Source organism: Pseudopodoces humilis, chromosome 16, assembly GCF_049639895.1.
Source record: "Pseudopodoces humilis isolate 2021_Gansu_Grassland_sample_001 chromosome 16, ASM4963989v1, whole genome shotgun sequence".
Classification (NCBI taxonomy): Eukaryota; Metazoa; Chordata; class Aves; order Passeriformes; family Paridae; genus Pseudopodoces; species Pseudopodoces humilis.
In genome coordinates, this window is record NC_142215.1 from 14,390,758 (window position 1) to 14,413,163 (window position 22,406).

Genomic DNA, 22,406 nt, shown 5'->3' on the forward strand with positions numbered 1-22,406 from the left:
CATTGCTTTTATTTCACTTGCTAACGAGGATAATTGGCAGGCAGCACTGCTGCTGCTCTAGATTTGTTCTTTGTATGGATCTCTGAAGACCACATGTGCATGCAGTGGTGACAGAAATATTTTCCATATGAGCCACCACAGATTTTAAGGTCCCTCAGTCTGAACAAGGTGAGTCCATCTATCATTTTCTGTGCTCCATAACAATCAACCAGGAAGTGAAAAACTTCTGTGACAACTAGAGGGCAATGATCAGCTTCCAGTTGCTCTGATCATCAAACCATTTAAATTTGTTGAGACTCTGCTGAAAACTTTTCCCTGCTTTAACTAGATCAAAGGCAGCACAAGATTTCATTAAGAGACATTTTCTTGAATCAAAGCTGCTACAGATTCTCTTATTAAAACATCCTGCAAGCAAAATAAAATTTATTTCTAGACATGTGAGCTACAGAGAGTATCAATCACACAGTGCTGGACAAGGTGTTTTTTCCAGTTCACTTCCACCTTTACCAGGGAAAGTAATTGATCTGGACTTCATTAGGCTACTATTGAGTTATGACAGCACTAATAAAAGACAAAGCTTTAAAGCAGAACCACTGTTTTCAAGAGATTTACTTAAGGAAGGCATATTTATGGAACAAAATTATCCAATGATTCGTTTAAAATGTACATCCCATTTCAGGTCGAGCAAGGGAGAATGAGTATCAAATCTGTTTTCTGCAAGTAATTTCATTAGATGGAATATTTTATATCTAATAGTACCATGCCTGCTGAATTATTTCCAAAATGGCAAAAGAGTAGCTGAAAATTTCTGCTTTGGTATGAAATAAGTACTTGATGACAAACTGCTCTGATGAGGACAAAAATCTGGAAAATGGCTCTTCATAAATCAAGCAGCAACTTTTTAAGGCATATAAAGAGCTGTTCTATTCCACTGTTCAAGATTTAGGAATTAGGAATATTAGGAACGCATAAAGTCTCTCTTTAATTATATGATATACAGTTTTTAAAAAATCAAGTTCTTTCTTCCCTGCCCCAGACTAAACATTACATGTATTTGCACAAAAAGAATGTTATTAAAGTAATGAAGCCTGGAGTTTTTACATGCTCACATCCCCAGAATGTATCCTGTGAAAAAACTTTTTCACTGGCGCACATTTTTTGCAGAAAATATGAACAAAACGCTACCATCTACTGCTGCAGAGTATCATATTTCTCTTTATGTTAGTAAAGAAAAATTCACAAATTAGTCATCTCTTACAGAAAGTGTATTGTATATCAAATCCAGAGAAGTTAAGTTTCGAACTATTCTCCTTTAGTACCTTTTGGCTTTTGAAAAGACTAAAAAAAACAAAACAAAAAAAACACCCCAAACAGAACCAAAGCAAAAAAGCAAGCAAAAATCCCCTGAACAAAACAAACCCCCAAAACTAAACCAAAGCAAAAGCCTTTTACTCAACACAAACAACACAATTCTAAAATGTCTAATAGCATAAAAATCATTCCCAGTCCATCTTAACAGATACCAAGAAAACACAACCGTGACAAGAGGATTTTTGACAAGACATTGTATTTTGCTTACCTCACCCCCAGGTCTTGCTAACACTGCTGTTTGAAAGCAGAGCAACGTTAGTATCAGGTAGCTGACAAACATTATTACCCAAAGTTAGAGCTAGCCTGGAGGAGCAAACCCTCTGCCAAGTACTAACAGCTAGCAGATGCACTTGTGTCTCAGGATCACAGCCTGAGCTCCTGGAGGTACGAGGCTGTCTCCCTTTCCCCCTTTCTCTCGCACTCACGGTCCGACCAGGAGCTTTGCTCTCAGCCACTCTGAAGACAACTGGTAAGTTGATCTCTTCATGTAATGACTTCTCCCTGCTGGGGGAGGGGGCTCGGCCAGCACTGAGCTGGGGGGCTGCAGTCAGTATGAAGCGAAGAAGGGGAGGGACAGAAATGGTCACTGCCAAGTTATGCATCTGCTGTGATTCATGGAACAAGCTAAACGGTAACCTTTAATGCACGAGGAGCTTTGGCAAAGCGTTATTGACTTAGGCAGGCATGATTGGAGAAACAGCCTAAAGCTGCTGCAAGAGATGCCTGTTGATGGTTAGACGGCATGTGCTACTTAAAGGTACAGCACCTCCTTTTATTAACAAGTTTATAATACATAAATCATAAAATTAAATCTAACCAGGAAGCAACCTGTGGCCTTACAGTCAGCCCTACAACAGCACAGTCCTACAGCCTGATCCTGCCTGATCCTCAGAACCGACTGCCTCTCATCCCTGGCCCCAGGGCAACAGCCCAGGGGAACCCAGGTGCCCATTCCCTCTCTAGAATGTCACAACTGCTTCCTGAAATGGACCTCCTTCCTTTAGGATAATCCTTCAGTAGGATATGGATGTAGTCCCTCTTTCATTTGTATATTATAGCTGAAGAAAATAAATTTTGATTTATAACAATCCAACCCATCAAATGACCTGCTTTGACTAGGCAAGCCTTTTTTAAAGTTCCAACTCCTGAAGTCAAAAAAACACACTATATTCTCATCTTTCATGTAAATACATAGTTCTTATCCATATGGTTCCAGGGGAAATCTCAAAAATATGACCCAAGAATAACCTGGTCTCGTATGTCAGACAGTAAACCACATGAACTCACAATACAGGTACTTGAAAATATCTCAACATTTTAGGAGGCAGGAAGTAAAAATGTTGGTGAAATTGAGAAGAACACCATTACTAAGTATTATATTTCTTTTTGTAATTTGGTGAACTTTGTATACACAGCTGAGTATGTCAGAGTCCTCAGGCTATTTTTAAAATAGCTTTTCCAACCATTCTTTTCCTCTCCAATGAGAGGTGAAAGATAAAATAGTCTTCCTCAGAACTGCAATTAAATACAGTCAGATTTCCAAAGCAGTATAGAAAATTTGCATTTGCACTGCTGCTAAAAGTCCAGATTCTGTTCCATTTGGATATCTGGTTCTCCAGCAAGGCAAAATCTGACCTCTATTAATCAGACCTCATTGTCACTGTACATCTTTCCTTTTACAGACTCCCACATGGATTTCCCATAAAGATGCCACCTTCTCCTGCCTAACCTGTCTCACAATGCTGTTTTTGTTCAGCACCTACAGAAAAGCCTGCCCATTTTCACCTCTCAAATCAGCTGGCCACCTTTCATGGGTCAACCTTTTGTTCTCCTTTTGATGCACAGCCTTGCAGCACTGTGGTCCTGGCAGCACCACCGCAGTACCTGCAACACCGAGTTCTGCGAGGGAGGAGACCCTGCAACGCAGGCCAGGCAGGACTGGGGGTCTCAATGGCACAAGAATCCTCTTCAGATGACTCCCCTTGAGGGAGAAGCACAAGCTTAAGGATGTTTAAGAACCCAGAATGAGAGTTTCAGTATGGACCTCAAGAACAGTTGTTCCACATGATCTGAATGATCACAGGAGGTTGTCTGGGAACTCTTAAGAATGGTGACTGGCAGCCAAATCTGCAGCTTCTGAAAACCTGACACTGTAACTTCAATGGTACTTCAAGGTCTGGATGACAAAAATCATCCAGAACTCTCCATTACTATGTTGTTCTCACAAATACAACACCTCCCTTCAAGAGCTACAGTAAAGAAGTACTTTCTCCCCTTTTAAGGCAAACTGAAGGTTTGCAGATTATGCCGTGGTGCTGACAGCTAAATGCAGAGCTGCCATTACAGGTACTTTGTACACTGGTTGCCTATGGCAAACTCTTCAGGCTAAAAATGTAAAGCCAAATAAACTTAAGGAAATTTTCCATCAAAACCCTGTCAGGAAGCCAATCTGTCCTTCCATATTTTTTTTAAATATCTAGATGTACCACAAAAGGAAAAAGGATAGTGAGCAAACTGCCAACTAAACTGGAGTTCAAAATACTTCCAACAGAAGAGCTGCAACTATGATACTCTGAAAATAGATTTAGTGCTTGAAAAGGTTTTAAAAGAACACACCACTTCAGACTGCGGTGTGTAACAAAAGCTCCAATGATGAAAGTTCCTTCATGCACATTGACTGTTGCTTCCATAAAATTAAACTCTGTCTTGTTTTGCTGCTCCTCACAAAGTGAACTAGTTTTTCTGAATAAATATATAGCACAGGCACAATATTGCCAATCTTCTCTTCTTTAATGGCAGGCAGAAAAGCAAATTTAAGAAAATGAAGGGTACCTGTGATTTTAGTCTCCTCTCTGCTGATGATTGCACAGAGCAGTATATTTTCTGCAAATGGTTAACAACCTTATTGAAGTCTAACTGAATATTATTAGGATGAGTTTCTAAGCACAGAAGACTGTACAACATTCCCATTTAATAAGTCATATAACTAATTCCTTCCATATGCATTTAATTTTTCCTCTATGAAAAATACAGGCAGAATTCCCCAAATTTCAGAAGCTGGTGCTGTGTTCTCCATGTTCAGACAAGAGATCTGTTCATACCTGCTCCTGTGCCTTCAAGCTTTATCCCACTGAACTGGATGGAATTGTGCTGGTTCATATGCACAAGCACAGCCTTTCTTTGCAGCACAGAGCAACTTGAAACTTAACACTACGCCAAATTTGCACTGCTGCAACAGAGATCAGAACTCTGCAAACCTCAACAATCACTACAGTGGAAATTACAGAAGTGCTGGGACAACAGAAAAAATCAGTTTATCACTGATGAGCTGTTTCAGATATGAAGTTGTACAGTAGCAGACAGACAAACCAAAATACCTTGCAACAGCAAAATGGAAGAAATAAGCTATCTGTAATTTCAGCATAAAAACACCTTTATTTTTACTTAGAAACACAGCAAAAATAATAGCATAACTATTTTAGGTATACAATTGAGACAGAAAATCCAAAATTATAGTTTAAAAAAAGAAAAACCAAAACCAGAAAAAACCATCAGAATGTTTTGAGAAAAAGTTCCTATCTCTTATTCCCATAAAGAAAAATACACAAAACAAAAAAGGACCTTTGGACAGTACAGTCCTTATTAAGAAAGTACTGACATTCATCTGTGAAAAAATTAGCTGTCAGTCTCAAAGGGTTTGTAAATATCAATTAGTCTGTGACGTTTGCTTATTATCTTCCTCCTGAGGCAATTGCACCTGAATTTTAAACAAGGACAAGTTTGTTAAACTTATCAAAATTATCACAGCTACTGCTTTCTGCTAAAGGTATATTAGCTTAGAAAGATGACCAAATGCCTAATATAAAAGTAATAATAGAACATGAGTCAAAACAAGCTTTTAAAGACTTCCTTTCTACTTCCTACAGCCTCAATGTTTGTAGAGCTTAACTCTCAAACTCTTAAAGCAACATAACATGGAGTATGACTACATATTTCAGGCTGTCTTCAGAAGAAGACAATGACAATTTCTGTGCATTTTGCATACAAATGAAAATAATTAATTCATGTTTTGTCACTACAGGTGTGACATCAATGCCACTGAATCTGCTTAGCTGAAACACTAAACCAAAGAACTATTTAAAAGCAAAAATAAAGGCCAGAACAATTTTCCTGCTATAGAATAACCAACAAGTCCTTTAACTGTTTCTTTCAAATATTGTTTCGAGTATTTAAAATGGCATTCATTTGCTTTGGGTAGACACTATCTTCCAGGAATCACTAACAGGAAAAGCAGTAGACACTGCATATTCTACTAGTATTTAAGAAAAGGTGTTAGGTTTTTATTTCACTGTTCCATGCATAAATTTAATAGAGGAGAAAGAAGACTGAATGTACAAGAAATTCTGTACAAATTACATGATCAAGTGTAAAATCTAGTGTGCTTTGGTTTTATTTTAATTGGTCATTTTTTCCAATTGGTGATCTACAGGTTATTTAAAAAAAGAAGGAAGGGAGAAAATTTTTATGTTGATGAAGTCGTGTAAAGATGGCTGCCATATTTATAGCTGTCAGATAGGCATTTCCAATCATTACCTCATTTCATTTTTTCCAGGAAGCATTCCTTTCTGAATTAATTATTCAGCTGTATTAAGGTTAGAATAAATTACCACTGTCCTTTGAAAGTCACTGTCTACTGAAAGACACTGACCATAACATTGTACAATTTCTTCTATGAGGCTATTTTATTTTTATTTTTAAATAATGTTTGCGTTAAATTAAACACTTGAAATAAAGAAGTTGCTTGCCACATTATTTGTGCCTGAGCAGAGAGGTAATTTAGACTGCAGAAAGAATGCGTTTTCCTTGAAAAAACCCCAGTGAACTTGAGAAGGATGGATGCAGAAAAATGCCTTTCCCTACCCTGCCTTCTTGGACTCAGGAAATACTGCAGCTGAACCACTGCAGGATTTCTTTACCCCAGTGAAGGTGTACACATCCACTCCCCTGGTTTCTGCATTTCACTGGCAGGCAGGGTGATGAAAGTGGGCAAGAGATTCTCTATTCTCTCCTATCTTCTGCCTTCTACAGCTAAAGCAGTTCTTGCTACTGCAGACCTTTTGGAAGAGCCATGATCACACTGAATCTGGATTTCAGCAGATGAAATCACAATATGTACAAGAAGGACCAAGGAGTACTTGGACTTTTATAGATGCCATTCAACAAAACAATGTTCAAAAAAAAACAAAACCAAACCCCCACAGCTTGGGGAGGAAGACAAAGGGTGAGCTATTATTGCAGCCTGAAGGTTAAGTACACAGAGCCCTGTGAAGGGAAGCCCAGACATGGAACACCTTGGAGGAAACAAGTCCCAGAGCTTCACACATATTCCACTGCACCTCAGCATTCTTTCTTGGTTGAAGTTTTAACTCCATTTAGTATATGAAAAACACTTTCCCAAGTAACTCATAGCTTTTATTTGTACCCTTTTGCTCAACTTTTTTTTGTTAGGAAAGTAGCTGACTTCACACAATTTCTCGCACAAAGAAGCATTTAAGCGGATAGCTATGTCCCTAAAACCTAAATACTGTTTGGCTACCAGAAGACTCCATTGCATGGAGCAGCATGTCTCCTGCTGCTGCCTTACATAATGAAGGTAGAGATTTCTTGATCTGTATGTCTAATAATTTTTTGATCCCACTGTACAGTTATGGAAAAGACAAAGGGTTGCTGTGCAAAAATTCTCTTTAAAGAGTTTGTAATCAATTATTCCATACTTTCACATCCACATACTTTGTGTCCTAATACTTTTATTGGTTAACTACTTTCCAACTTTCAACTTCTATTCCTGCTTATTTCCCTTCCTGCACAATCCTCATTTTCCACTTGTTTGTCATCCAAAGTCACTCCAAGTTTGACTTCTTCTCTGTTTCTCATCTTTTTCTTTCTCTTTTGTGAGGAAATAGAGATCAGTTTAGAAAGCACACACCATTAAAAAGGTATTATGACATCCTGTGAAAACAGCATTACAAAGCAAGTTGCAAATATTGTTCTATACTTAGGGCAGCCCAGCACAGGTTACAGCAGTGGAAGTTGTCAGTTCTTTTCATAAAAACAAGTTACCTTCATGACCATCCCATTTTCTCCTCTTACTGCCATGGTACTGGTAGTGCACGGTGCTTTTAAACTACACTCAGACCCTGAAAAGGAAATCTGAGCATTTCCTTCCTCTTCTCCCTGCTCTTGACTTCTTAAAGCTAAAACATTTGATTAGAAAGCCAGACTTTACCAAGAAGGTCGAACTTCAAAGAGCTGAATATTAACCTCAAATTGATTTATCATCTTGAATATTTTCTTCACTACTAAGTCTATTATCCTTCTCCCCTTTCTGGCATTACAGTGTGCTAGAGGAAGCAAAGGACCTCGGGTTATCACCTGCCCAGGGCTGGGCTAGAAATGTGTATTTCATGGCCATATTCCAATTTTCTGTATTTTGATGATAGAATTCTGGTTTATATCCCAAGTTCTCATAGCACCTCTTTCCCTCCCCAGACAGTAGTTGCATAGTGCAAGGAGAATTAGATGACTTTTATGAGGCATTCCTTCCTCTGACCGACACTATGTTTTGACTACAGAGCAAGTGGACACCATTCTTTGAACTTCTAATTTTTATGACCACCATTCATCTTGTGGAAAAAAATTATTTCTGCGTTTGTTGATCAATGTCTTTGTTTTCCTAATAAGGCATTTAGATTTTTTTAGCACCATATTCTGGTTCTCCTCACACTTCAACTTTGATTTTAGTTTCTTAAGTATTTTCACAACATATTATTCAACATTATTCATGCTGTCTTCTTCCTCTTCCTATACACAAGAGTGGTGAAACCAAAAGGAAAAGAGTTCTTTGATGGATCCTATTTAATCTCCTTTTCTGTTTGCATGAAAAAAGAGACACATATTTCTAGAAAACTACCTCTCATCACCCAAGTTTCACATAAGGCATTTGGATCTGTGTTTCCTGTTGAAGTGTGGCAAATGAGCAGCCACTAAAAATAGGACCTGAAGGAAAAGCAGACCTTACCCTTTAAAATATTTGAACCCATTCCTTCACAACTGCCACGAAACTGGAATAAACTTAAACTTGGTACCAGTGTTATATTTGGATACTTTACCTAAAATAAGAAATGAGACAAAGTTGGTTGGTCCATTAAAAACATAAATCCCTGTGAAAAATTCTAAATAATCTGTAACCACATCAAGTTAATTATAAATTATACAAATAATGCATATTTATTTCCTGGGAAAATAAACCTCCTCCTAGGTAAAGCATTCTAAAAATGAGTTTGAATGAGGATATTTTCAAACCTTCCACTTCTTCATGAGGGATTAAGGTTGATACTTCTAATTCTACAGTTAGAAAGTAATTCAAAGATGCAACAAACTCTAGATCACATGACTGCTTTAATTATAAAACCAAATAAACAGACAAGTACAAAAAAAAAAAAAAAAAAAGTACCAAACGGCATAACACAATAGGCCACAATCTAATCCATGAGTACTCCTATGAGGACAGAAGTATAAAGCAGAGTCTCTTCAGATCCAAAACTAAAAACCTGGAAACTAGATTTTAATGGTAACACCCATTTTCCCTAATGTCCAGCTGACAAATGACAGCTACATTAAACATGCAATCATAAAATGATGGGAACAAACTGTCTCCAAGAGAAAACTAACCAAGGGGAAGGATTGTGAATGTAATAGTAATTTTCAGTTTTGCTTGGAAACTTTCTTGAAATTAAGAGGAAGAAGCCCTGGTAGAACATGTTTTCCTGCATATACATTCCCTGACCTGTTATTCTCTACATTGGTAAAAATCTCAAAACACTAATGATATTCTTTGAGAGTTTTGAAGATCACTGTGAGTCCTTCCCAGGAGTGGATCAAATGTAGCACATGCTAGGCCAACATGCAGATGGAAGCTGTGTAAAAAACATTATGGCAGAATCTACTTTCACAAGAAATGAGCATCACCTCCTGCCAACCAAAGATGAAGAGAAAGCTCAGCAAAAGCTGGCCAATATTTTTCACGCTTACTATTTTACTAAAGCAACACAATAGTATCAGTCACCTCCAAAAAGCGTCAGGGAGCAGTGGCAGCTGCTCCCTAAAGGGATGGGGAGTCAGGTGTCAAGCTCCAACAAGGGCAGCAAGGCATGTGCTTTCACTGGCCAGGACTCCATCCCACTGCCAGTGCACGTCAGAGAAGGGCAGATCCAGGGAGGGCAGATCCAGGGCCAAACAAGCCTGTAGTGCCAAGGCAGGCCCAGGGCCAAGCCAAGCAGCCCATCCATGGAGCAGGGTGCAGACCAGCAGGGTCCTGGCCAGGGGAACACAGGGCTGAGCCTGAGCCACACCAAGGCTGCCTCTAAAGCAGCTCAAGCCAGGACTGGAGGCCCAGGGCTGAATTTAAATGTGGCTGCTGAGGTAGCCCAGGTGAGCAGCAGGCTGATCAGAGCCATTAAGGCTGATTAGAATAATCAGAGCCCTGAACATCTGTGCCTAGGCCAACATTCACTTTTCTAACCGTGTGTATAGAAGGCCAGCAGTAGCAGAAATCAACCAAGCAAAAGGAAGAATGTAAGAGATTGTATCTGGCAGCAGATAAAGTCTTGAAATAGAGGTAACCTCAGAAGGAGTCAGTACTGCACATAGCACACAAATTAATTAGGGGACAGGACTAGAGCAGCATTCCATGGAACATAAGTCAACATCCAGCAGAAGACATACAGCTGGAGAACCACAGCCAAGGACAATCCCACAGCACAGTCACCTCTATTCTCTGATGTCACAGTGGTACTGAATCACAGATTAAGATCCAAAGGATGAACAGAAAAAATCTTGGAACACTTGTATCATGATCCAATTGTATTTTTTATAGTTTATAGGAATACCAAGCTTCCACCCTCTTCTGACAGGAAAAAAGAAGGAAAATAGCTATTTGGTTGCCAAAGGAAATATATATGTTTGACTAAAAACTTGGGATTTAATTGCAATGCTGGTCCAAATGCCGTGGATTAAACATTCATCTAGAATCCAAAAACAGGAAGAAAGAGGAGGAAGGTTTCCAAAGTAACTTCATTGCACATCCCAAGTTACCTGAAGTGAGCAGAGAGAAGTAATTTCATAGTACCGTAGCCTATGCTTTGGGCAGCGAGCACATCTCAACTTTTCCCATCCAGTTCCAAAATTTCTGACTCAAGTATGCAGTTACTCCTTCCCAAAAATCTCTCCATATTCTGTTTGATTCTATCTTCCCAATTCACCATCTCTACCAACAGGACTGTCTGATCTCAGGATCAGGCAGGAACTGCCTGCCTCAAATGCATTGCAAAGTAGAAGAATTAACACTAGCCTAGGTCAAAATCTACCCCGTCAGTAGACTAAAGGTTCATTTTTCATCACTGGGGGTCCATGCCAGGTCAAAAACACACAGCACCAGCAGATCAGTTACACTGCTGGTGCAAATTAGGTACAAATTAGAAGCACAGCTGCAGTGCTAGAACAAGGCTTCTCTCTCTCTGCAGATGTATAATGTATAAAAAATGAACAAACTCTTTCCAAATAAATAGAAACTGTGCATCTTTATTACCTTGATAAAAACAAAATTCTGGGGAATCTGATTGTTTATACAGTAGATTTTTTGGATAGTTTATCTTATAAATGTGCTTGCTTACAAAGTAATCTTGTTGTACACATGCTGCCCGTTAGAACCAAGTGAACCTTCAGTGAATGTGGAGTCTTCCAGCTGTCTGGACAGTGATCCCACAATGCTTAAAAGCCTGGGAAGCACACAGGTAGAGCAGACTTCATTCCATTTTTCTAGGCGTCTTTCAAGTACACATACCATTCCTGAAGAGAAAATTATCAATTCTGTGTGGCTGATTTCTGCTACACAGGAAATTGGAACCATATAGCTACAGATTATGTTAAATCTTAAGCTACATGGCATGTGTATGAATTCTGAAAATTCATATGCAGCTCAAACTAGATAAGGAGCATCGTAAAATAATTAGACACTTTTGTGTCGCAAATATTTCATTTACTACTGGATTAGCAACTCAGAAAACTGATAAATATTTGAATAAACAGCTGATGAGTTTCTGAGTACTCAGAGCACATCCAGTATAATTTAACTTGAAAATTTCCTTCGTGAATCCTACAAATTAAACAAGTTCAGTACTGTCAAATTTTCTCATGGGACAAACATCTTGTCCAAATTCAGGCACACTTCTCTACTATATAAGGAGAACCAAGCCCAAAATGACTGCATGAAATTGTTTGGTACTCTGAAAACTTTTCTTAAGAAGTTACTGAGCATGCCATTTGATTTGTAAGCAGTTATATATAATTCTTAACCCTTGGTATATTAAAAAAAAAAAAAAAAAAAGTATATATATATATATATATATATATATATTCAAGCCCTCAGTTTTAATTTTACAGTGTAAAATCTCTATACAATGGCATAAAATCTTGAAATACTGTTTTCTGGTAACAAGGTGTAAATAAATCTAGAAATAAATCTAGTAGGAACACTAAGAAAAAAATTACTTCTTAAAAGGTCACCTGGAACAAAGGAAGTGAGGAAACATTCTCTATGTGTATTTTGAAAGACACAAATGGTGCTGATTACTTTATCCCCATACTCAGACTGTCTACGTGGGTTAAAGCTAGCAATAATACCAGTTCTAATCTTAAAGGCCCGTGGAGAGACATAAAACCAGACTGTTTGAGAAATCTGGTTGTAAAAGCACATCTGTGCAGCCAACAGCATCACATGGCTGGAAGACAATCAGAATTCCAACAAGAATCAAGTGAATAAAACCCACAGAACATTCCTTCATTGTGGAAGGAAGATTTCCTTTGGAAGATTTCCTGCACAGCTCCAAATCTCTTCAATACAATAATTTCATATTTGTGTGGAGCATGTCTCAAATAATTTTCCAACAAAGTTTCAGGGAAGACTTCTTCACAATGAGCTATTGCTCAATGAATATATCACTTACTTTTTAGGTACAGCTCCATGTGCTAGCTCATGTCCAGTGCCATAGTACTCACCAGGTATTTATCTGCCTGCAGTACCAGTGTTAGAACCCTGCCAGCCCTGGTTTGTATTTGATTTGCCTTTTTCACATGTATTTTGCAAACCACTTACCACTGCTGGTTTAGATATATTGTCAAGATTTGAATTTGTGCAAGCATCCAAAACAATGACAAAATTAAGAATTAAAAAAAAAATTAAAAATATATTTATCTCATCTTTACTTTTTTTTGTCCACTTGTAGTTTTTTAGGTTTTGCCATGATGTTGGACAGTTGCATGGAGAATGAAGGCACACACAGGTACATAAATTCCCCAAGTGACAAATAAGCAAACAGATCCAGCCACACAATTTCCACACTGGCAGTTTTGTCTATTTAAGTTTGCATATTTGTCATTACTTGTTTTAGAAGCAAGTTTACAATTACGGTCATTTTATCCCTTTCCAAGAAAAAACCAAATAAAGTGAGACGATAAGGTTTTCAGCAGCTGCTCTTAACCACAAATATCCAAATAACATTTTGAACTGCTGGGTCTATGGCATTTTTTTTCTCTCAAGCTTGCAGAGTAAGTAGCTGTTTTATAGTGCCTTAGTTAATTTATATTTAATCAGAAAAGGTGGGGTTGACTGGAAACTGCTTCTCTTTCAATCTCAGTAACCATTTATTTCATTTTTCTAATAGGACACAGATTTTTCTCTTTTTTATTCTTACTTAAAAGAAGTGACATTCTTCTCTCTTATGAAAGATTTCATAGATAAAAACTTGCAGTTCAAAATTCTGCACAATATGCTAGACCAAAAGTCTAATTCATACAAAATACATAATGTTTCAAATTCCTGAACACTGAATGTGCAAGTGGATCAAGATAATACTTTAGTATAGAGGCTAAAATATGGTGGGAAATGTCATTAAACAAATTCAATCTGCCATGGAACCCTAATGACTACTCATCCAAAGCCAAAACAGACAAAGAATTAAATCAAGCACTTCTTTTTGAATGAAAATATTAATTATGAAGTATTACCACAGAATACCAAGCATTTATCTTAAAAAAGCTTTTAAAATCTCATTCTTAGGACATGTAATATATCATAACTTACTAAGATTTTTTGCAACCTAGAGACACTACAAAAGTGTTTAGTAAGGACTGGATTTCAACTTGGTAACCTTTCTTTTTAGAAAAAAAAAAAACCTGACTTTTTCCCTTCCTCTTAAAAACTTTTAACTGTGAAGGAGTCACAGTCAGATACTATACTTAGCAAATATTTTCATATCCATATCTAGAAGAACAATATATTTAAGAAAAGTTTTCTAGAAATCCCTATGTAAGGTCACCTATTCTATGTACTATTAGGCAGAGCATAATCAGCTTCCAAGGGTATTTTAGGAGATTACCAATTAGGTCCTTCAGTACGTCTGTCCTACCACCCCAACACTTTCAATCACTGCCTTTCAATCTGTATAGGAGCCACAGATTATTCCTTTCATCGTGGAGAAAAATATAGGACATATCCATAATTCCCCATCTAGGCTTCATGCTATTCCTTGCCAAGGCGGTTTGGCAAGCAGGGAAGATATTTCAAAGGAAAACATATAGGGCCTCACTCAGCCATATTAATGCTCCTTCACATTCCTCTTGCAATATTATCCTGCCCATAAGGCTTATTTAAGTACAAGAACATCTTTGGCAAGCAGGGCTTTCAAAACATGGAGAATCCAACAGCAGCACTTCGTCGCGGCGAGCGGTGGCCTTGGGGTGCCGCCACCTTCCTAGAGAAGCGTCCTGATGGGAGCACTCAGGGCACAGCGCGACCCCGGTGCCGTGAGCTGGGCACCCAGAGCAGCAGGTCAGATCCTGGGAGACAAGAGGCAAGAGACAGAGCCTCGGACGGAGTTCCACAAAGACAGAGCCTTCCTCACAGAGGATGCGCTCTGTGAAGGGTGCCAGCGACAAGAGTGCCAAGCAAAGTCTGAGGGTGCAGGGCTTTATATAGGAGGATCAGAAATAGCTAGCTGAGGGTTCAGGAGCAGAGAAAAGGGGAAGGACAAAGGGGGTACATAGAATCTACATAAGGTATACAGAATTTGAAAGTGTTGCATGAGACACTGGGGGCAGCTCACGCCACCGTGAGGCTGAGAGCAGTGCCTGCCTAAGGGCTTCCACTTAGGGGGTCACTTGAAGCTTTCTGGCCTTTAGGCCTCAGCTCCATGGGAGGGTGGACGACTGGAGGGCCTATCGCCCTGCACAGTCCTTGATTTTCACCTTCACACAACAGCTATATTACAAAAACAGCTTGTACTTACATGGGAACACAAAGTGATGGATAGGTTTAGATTTGAAATCAAATATAGCTTTCCCAGCAATTTTAGAATTGAGAAAGTCTGCTGCTGTCACCTGGTCATTTTGCATAAAAATTAGAAGAAAAAAAGAACAAAATCCCTACAGAAATATACAAGCCAATATTTCACAGCAGCATAGTAAAGGGTACCTCTAGATTAAAACAATCTATTTATTTAATTGGATGCAATAGTGGGAAGCAATGACTGTTCATTATATGGCTGAGAAAAAATGACACAGACACCCCCACCTTAACAAACATCTTCTCTAAACAACTTCATGTTATGAGTAGTCTAACACATTGTTTTAATTGGAAGAATATCTAGGGTTCTAATGCAAAAGACATCCTCATTATGCTTAATTTAACATTCCTCTTTCAAACTGAAAACCAGCAGGACAGTTTGATCAGTTACAGGATGGTGCATCTTACACTTGAAGGGACAAAGAAAATTATTAGAAGTGCAATTCTGAAAAAAGTGCTGAAAGCAAATCTCACATTTAAGCAACTAAGAATTTGAAGTCAAACACCACAATGTAATTGCTAAAGCACAGGGAGAAAAGACAGCTAACACTTGCTCTGCAGTAAGGGCTGTTACCACTTTATCAGATGTGATCAGTTGACCACAGAAGTTTTGAAAAATTATTTTAAGATAGTTCTGCTTTTACTTGAGTTATAGTAAGACTATGGAGAACATTTCTGTAAGAGTCAAACCTTTGAATGTATAGCATGCTGCACCCATCTTGGTCATAATTTGTACAGTATGCATATAACTGAGAGATTTGCAACAAGTTTCTGAGCTGGAAGTTCTTTTTGAATTACTTTCAAGTTCAGAAAAGTGGATTGGAATTATGCTTAAGAAATATAAACTTTCAATTTTAAAAGAAATTATGTTCCAATGAATTTGCTCTAGAGGAGACTTATTATGCAACGCATGACAATTCTGCATCTAATTCTGCATTCTGCCATAAATTCAATAAGGCTTTAGCACACCCCAGTTTACCACCACTATTACCACTCACATCAATCACACAAAGTTTACTCTGAACATACACTTGCTTAGTCTGGACAGTGTCTGGGGACACTGGGATACAGAAATTCACAGGAATATATTGAGCACATGAACCCACCTATCCCACACAATTAAATCCAATGCAACAGCAGCAGTATAAACACACTGCTTCTGAAACAGACTGATTTTACTTTTTCCAGTCTTCTGTAATACACTTTTGCAGACACAATCTTAAGATTCTTAGACTAGTTCCGTATCATTTCATATAACAGGCTATGAAGTCTTAAAAATGTACCTGGTTCTGTCTCCATTTGGAAAAGAAACCACAGCAAAATCATAATCAAAATCTTAAAATTATATGGCAGTACATCTCTGTAGATAATTTTTCTTTTTACAACTAATATTCCATTCAAGTCTGAGTTTAATCAGATACTCAGAAATATTTTTGAGAAAATAAAAATTTTACACTTCTATCCATGATGAACTCTGCTTTATTTTAATAATTGATATCAAGGTCCTCTGTCCAACTTATATACTCATTGGCTCTTTGAACCGACAGTGTTTTATAGGCACACACTATACACAGAGCTCTCTTCTTTAAGTGGTTAAAACATGCTCATTTTACCTGCCAGCCATGGGAATGCTGAAGAAAAATATGAAATCATGATGATAAAAATCTTCTTTAAGCTTCAAAAGGAAAGCATACTCAGGGATGCTCCATTTAACATGTAAGCAGTAACAGACATGGCTACCAAAGCATCACAAGAATTGATATTCTGTCAGCAGAGGGGCCAAACTGTGACCATCACCTGTACAGAGATTCACACTGGCTTTGATTTGGTTGGTGCTATTTCCAATTCTGCCCCCCAAACCTTTTTTTTTTTTCTTAGAGAACTGCAAATGTCCAGCACCTCTAGGGTCTGTATCTTGTTCAACTCCAGCCTGCTGACTCACTGACAAAGAGCATCTGCCAATTCAAAGAAGCTCTGACCAGACTGACTTTATGCAACCTGACAACCTTAATCATCTTAAGCTGTCCTCTGGAATACCTGTTCTGCATCTCAAAGTGCCTTTTCCACACAAGTAAAAATGGCTGGTGTAACAGTGTAGAAATCCATGGGTTTGTAACACTGAGCATAATGTTCTACATCTGGATAGCCTGGACAAATACACAAAACCCCCTTTTATTCTCCCAGGTTAACATTTCCAGGAAAAAAGGAGGGCATGATTTAGAGGAAGAGCTGAGGCCTGAACATATGGTTGCTGTAACCAGTGCAATATATGCTGAGAGAAGGAGAGGGTAGCTCAACCAAGTTTTATTCAGGAGTACATCTAAGACACTCACACCATATACAAACCACAGAATCACACACACAACAGGCTTAAAGAAAAAAGCGGAAATAAAAGGCCTTTTGCTAATTTTCTAGCTAGCAGCAAGTGTGACGTCTCTCTTTGCAAAGGGAGTTGGAGGCCAGTCGCAATAAGAGAACAAATTAGCTGTATTGGCCTGGAAAGTTTATGATTAGCTTGGGAGGTCTGAAACCTGCTGATCACTATAAAAATAACATTTCACTTTGATGCATGTCTATCGACTCTCACTATATTAAAATGTTTTCATTTCTAAATGTGGTTTTCAGCTGCTGTGCCTGGCTGCCATGTGACATGAAAGTGAGGATCTTTATGTAACACATTTTTTTTCTAATCAATATTTCACATAAGAGAAGTTAGCAGCTAACACTGAATATTCTGTGTGCTTGTGTGATTTAAAGAGTTCAAACTAAGACAAAATACTCATTCCTGAAAACACATACTGGAATGAAATGCACAGGTTCACCATTAGAACCAAAATATCTTAGAGCAAATTGAGTGGACAATTCCGATATTTTAAAAATTAAGCCACAGAACTGCATAAATCAAGATCAAAACTCCAAGGTAAAAGCATATGAACGACAAGGACATTGACCATATAACCTCTAGCAAACATATTAGAAAGAATTCATTTATGTGTTGGCAGAAGTACAGCACTGTCCTGGGGTGACTTAAGCAATTGTGCAATAAAAATGTCAAACATGACAATCAGACAGTATGAAACTATTCCTCATAGGGGCTTTAATACTTGTTATAAACTGCTGTATTATAGAAGTTCAGTCTTTCTTTGCAGCTACCTTTAGTATTTTATCAGCCAGAGGCAAACAACTCTTTACAAAGGTGCCTCGTCAACCTCTGACTTGAGAATTTGGGATTGGTTTCCCTAAATGAGGCTTGTCTTAAATTAGCTTTTCAATAAGAAGTGCAGTTGTACAGAGAAGCAATTCTGTTAGCTTCGTGAAGCTTCATGTGCTTCTGCTATACAGCATGTAAAGCTCCCTCTGTCCTCTCTTCATTGTGCCATATGAGAAGGGCTAATGGGGATCTTGTGTTTATGGCAATGGTCAGGGACTCTGAAAAGTTAGGTTGTTACACCTAAGCACAAGCGAAATGAGCTGTGTTCCTAGATGGACAGCCATATACAAATAAAATTCAAAATCAAGTTTGGATTTAAAACCAGCACTGACTGAAGACCAAATTTCACAATTTGTAGATATTAGTTGTGAGGTGCCCCCCCACCCCCGGCCCAGGGAGGCAAAGATTTAGTTTCAGATAAGAATTGTTAAAGTGAGAGGTGTGGCTTTAAAGCCGGCAAGAGGGAATTCCATCTTCTGCCTCAGGGGATGTGCCCTGTGAGCCCAGGAAGAAACTCCACCCCGGACCCTTCATGGGGTGGCAAGCCCAGGGGGTCTGATTGGGTTTGAGCCCCTGGGGTTTCTCCCTTGCTGTGCTCCTAGTGGTCCCTGACCTTGAACTCCACCCTGGTTCTGTCCCTCAAAACCCATCACCCTGCCTCTGTTTGGGGCTCTCTGGCTCTGGATCTGAGTTTGTTCCTGTGCTGAATAGATGGTTTCCTGAGCAGAAGCCGGTCTCATTGGAGTCCCATGTGGGTCACTGGTAATTGTAGCCTGCCTGGACATGACCCTGCACCCCACAAATGCAACAATTAGTGAATTTAGAGAATTAAAGAAATTTAGAGAAATCTAGCATAGAAAACTACTTGGCTGTGATAGTTTGATTTGAAGATGCAGTTCAAATCATCACTTCCAAAGTTACAGTGGGTTTACATTCAACATTCCTTCTGGTCAATCCCTAAATGAAGAGAGAAATGAGAAGCAGAAGTTTTAAAAGCACCCAGATCCCACAAACACGACAGCTTCCCTCTTTCACAGTCTTTGTGCAATTGTTGCCAAGGAAGTAACAGAAAAAGCCTCCACAGGTCTTTACTGCTCATGTGTCTGTTTTCCTATTACAAACCCATGCAAATGACCTCGTTACATTTGTACAATATTCCTTCAGCTCATTGGGGCTGCTCATTTCTGCAAGAGTTTCTTCTAGCCCCACAGTTATTTGCAGGTAATTGCAATAATGACAGTTCTGCAAAGATTTTCAGAACAAAACGAAAACATTATATACCACTTCTTTAAAAAATTGTTAGCAACTTCTTTAGTAAAAGGTTTGGTGATCCCCAGTTCTCTTCTTATGCAGGCATGTTCTGAATCCTGCACAGAAGTTAATACAGTTTCCAAACATTTCAAGCTGACAGTTTATATGTGCAGAATAATGTATATTGTTGAGAGCATGTACTGTACAAACCAAGAAAACTGAAGAGATCGATTTAAAATTCACATTACACAGCTTGAGATAAACTTCTGCATGAACCAAGGACAGCTACCATGACTGTTTGTGATCAAATAGCTGGTGACACTAGGGAAATTTAATATACATATGCAAGTAAGCTGGAAATTATTTTAGACTGCTGTCACAATGCAAACAAACTAAAATGAAAGTTAAACAGAATGTTCTTTGTAATAGCTGAAAAAAGGGAAGGGCACATTTCAGACAGATGTCACTGAATGTCTATTGAATATGCTTCTACTAATACAGTATGAAAAACTATGCCAACTACTTTAATGGGTAATTAAGTGGTTGATGTGAATTCATTAATAACTTTTTGTTTTCCTTAGTAGTCTGATATTTTTGTTAATTTCCTGTCTTCTGTTCTACATTCTTTTATTCAACAAACAGAACAAAATCTGGCACAAACATCAAACTCTGACCAACTAAAGAGGCAAAACTAGGCAACCTTTCAACTGAAATCCACAGGATTACACAGTATCACACAATGCTGGGGCAGTTGTTGATTTAGTGGAAGGAGCACACCACACATTTAAGATACTTCACTTCAAGCGAGATTAAATTCAGTTGACTTATCAAGCAGCAAAGAGCTCAGCCATGAAGAGACTTAGAACACTGTGGACAGTTTAGCAAGTGTTTAAGAAAAATACACCGATGACATTCATGCTGTCAGGCTGACAGAGCAATTGGCTAACTCAGGCACCACTTCTGTTTCTTCTAACCCACACTGATTGGTCTACCATATACAAACATTTTTATCAGCATTTTCCTCACCATACTTTCGAAACTTGGACTTTTCACCACATTTCTAAGCTGTGGGCTAATACCTGTAAAACATAGTCTTATACTAATCAAATTTCTGCTTTTGGCTATACAGTTTTAATAGCTAACTGCAGTTTCATTCAGTTTCCAGCACAAGTCAGGATTAGTATGGAAAATATACAGGGCAGAAGAGCAACTTATAATAGCAATTAATGTCATAAATTCAGGCTGACATCTGATGTATTTACTGCTTATTTAAGTATAATAACAATGCAACAAATGTTAGATATTTTAAAATATTTTTAACTGAACTCTTAAACATTGGGAATGTTACTGTTTGTCTGAGCTGGTAATGAGCTAGTAAAAAATTTGCATTTTAATTAGGTGTGATCTAATCACCTTTCACTGCTCCATCAAAAAGACAAATACTTCAGATTTCCCAAAGCCAGGCTGGCTTAAGATATCTTACAGATTATTCCCAATGTTGTTTTTGTATACGATATTTGGCTGTCTATAGAGTAGTAAGTTCTTAACCAGTATTAATACATAAAAATACAATCATGCAAGTAACCACTACCCATCCCCTGACACAAGAGACCCTAAACAGGAAACAGTGAATAAGGGGTTTCTTAGAATTGTGGAAAGACAAGAAGGCAGTGCAGTTGCATTGTAAGTTTGCAAATACGAACATTCCAGCCAACCTAAGTATGCCTAGAAAAGGGCCATTAAAAATGGCAAAACAAAGGATTATATTCTTTTTGCACTATGTTCTTATTCCCTGTGCAGATTTTTTTCTAGCTGTGTGGTCCTTTGGCTAAAATGAAAAACATTCCTGAAGGACTTTTGACATTGCAGTGATGAGGAGTAAGGAGAAAGAAGAGGCTAGAGAACACCTACTGCAGCAGGGGTAACGCTTGTTAGTAACAAAAGCTCAACCTCAATAATGGAATGGAAGAATCTGATAATGAAAAGATGGGAGTTGAGTGGGAGGAGAAGGACTCTGACTAATACTCATGATTAAGTGAGACAGGATACTGGAAGAAAAATGTGATGATGAAAAAAGGAGCAGGAAATAAATGGGTTAGAGGTAGACTCCCACTGTTTTAGTGACAACTCACAGGTAAGGGCCTCTTCTCAGCATCCTGTGAAATAGGAACATGACATCCATTTAGTTGCATACTGTGAGCACTTTGTATCCAAGCAAAGACATTAGGAGTAATACTTTGGAAGCGATTATCTCAGGATATATTGAGAGAGATTATATAAAATTATTCAGGTCATGATTTAAAAGGCTTGCCAAATGGGCAAGACACAAAAATGAACATGGAAAATTAAAGAATGTATTTAAGAGCCACCCTTCATAAAACAATAAAAGATAAAACAATAAAAAATACTTGCAAAACTTAACTGAACACCTTATATTAGTTATTAAACAAGTAAGAATGGCAAATACAAAAACTGTTCACCAGGCTGTAACACCCTGGCCAACTAGAAACAAACAAGGCCAGGTTCTCTCTAATGACAATTTTAAAAGAGGTTTTCTCTCTCCATAAATGATACAAGTACTGTAACCATGACATTCCATTAACATTATAATCATGAATGGCTTTGATCTGTAGTTTATCAAGTAATTAAAAATTATATGGCGTTTCCACTGTTTTCCTAAACTTTTAATCCTTTCCTCACACAATCTGTGGGTGGCAATAACATTTTCCCTGTGCAGTAAGACACAGACTGCAGATGCAATGGCTACAGAAAAAGACATTCCTAAACATACATCAGCTTTCATATAAATGCCCTTCCTCTTTGACACCCAGAGGTGATCAGAATCAGGACATGCACTTCTGTCCCACACTGCTCCTGAGAATGCTTCCTTCACAACCCTCAAGGGTTTGCCACTGACATCAAAGATAAGGACAAATAGAAAACTGGAGCTCACCCTGTGAGATTTGAGTTTCTTCAATTCACTGAAAGATCTGCTCATGAAACAAGGCACTGCTACAAAAGATTTCCAAAAGCAAAACTTCATCTTGAATTTCACATTCAACTTTAAATAATTAATATTCAAAGCTTAACAAGTCCAAAGAAAAGTTGATGAAA

The 22,406-nt window shown here is 38.2% G+C and overlaps 1 protein-coding gene across 3 annotated transcripts in view; it reads right to left on the reverse strand.

The window, feature by feature from the left end:
* Nucleotides 1-22,406, reverse strand: part of THSD4 (thrombospondin type 1 domain containing 4) — a 234,349-nt gene that overhangs the window by 88,548 nt on the left and 123,395 nt on the right. Inside the window, exon 1 of one of the 3 annotated variants that reach the window (XM_014251253.2) lies at nt 1,580-1,760. The exons of the other annotated variants lie outside the window; for them this stretch is intronic. Within the exon in view, the coding sequence (XP_014106728.1) occupies nt 1,580-1,651 (72 nt within the window). The 5' untranslated portion in view covers nt 1,652-1,760. Of the gene's footprint in view, nt 1-1,579; nt 1,761-22,406 lie in introns of those variants that run through there. 3 annotated transcript variants of the gene reach the window in all.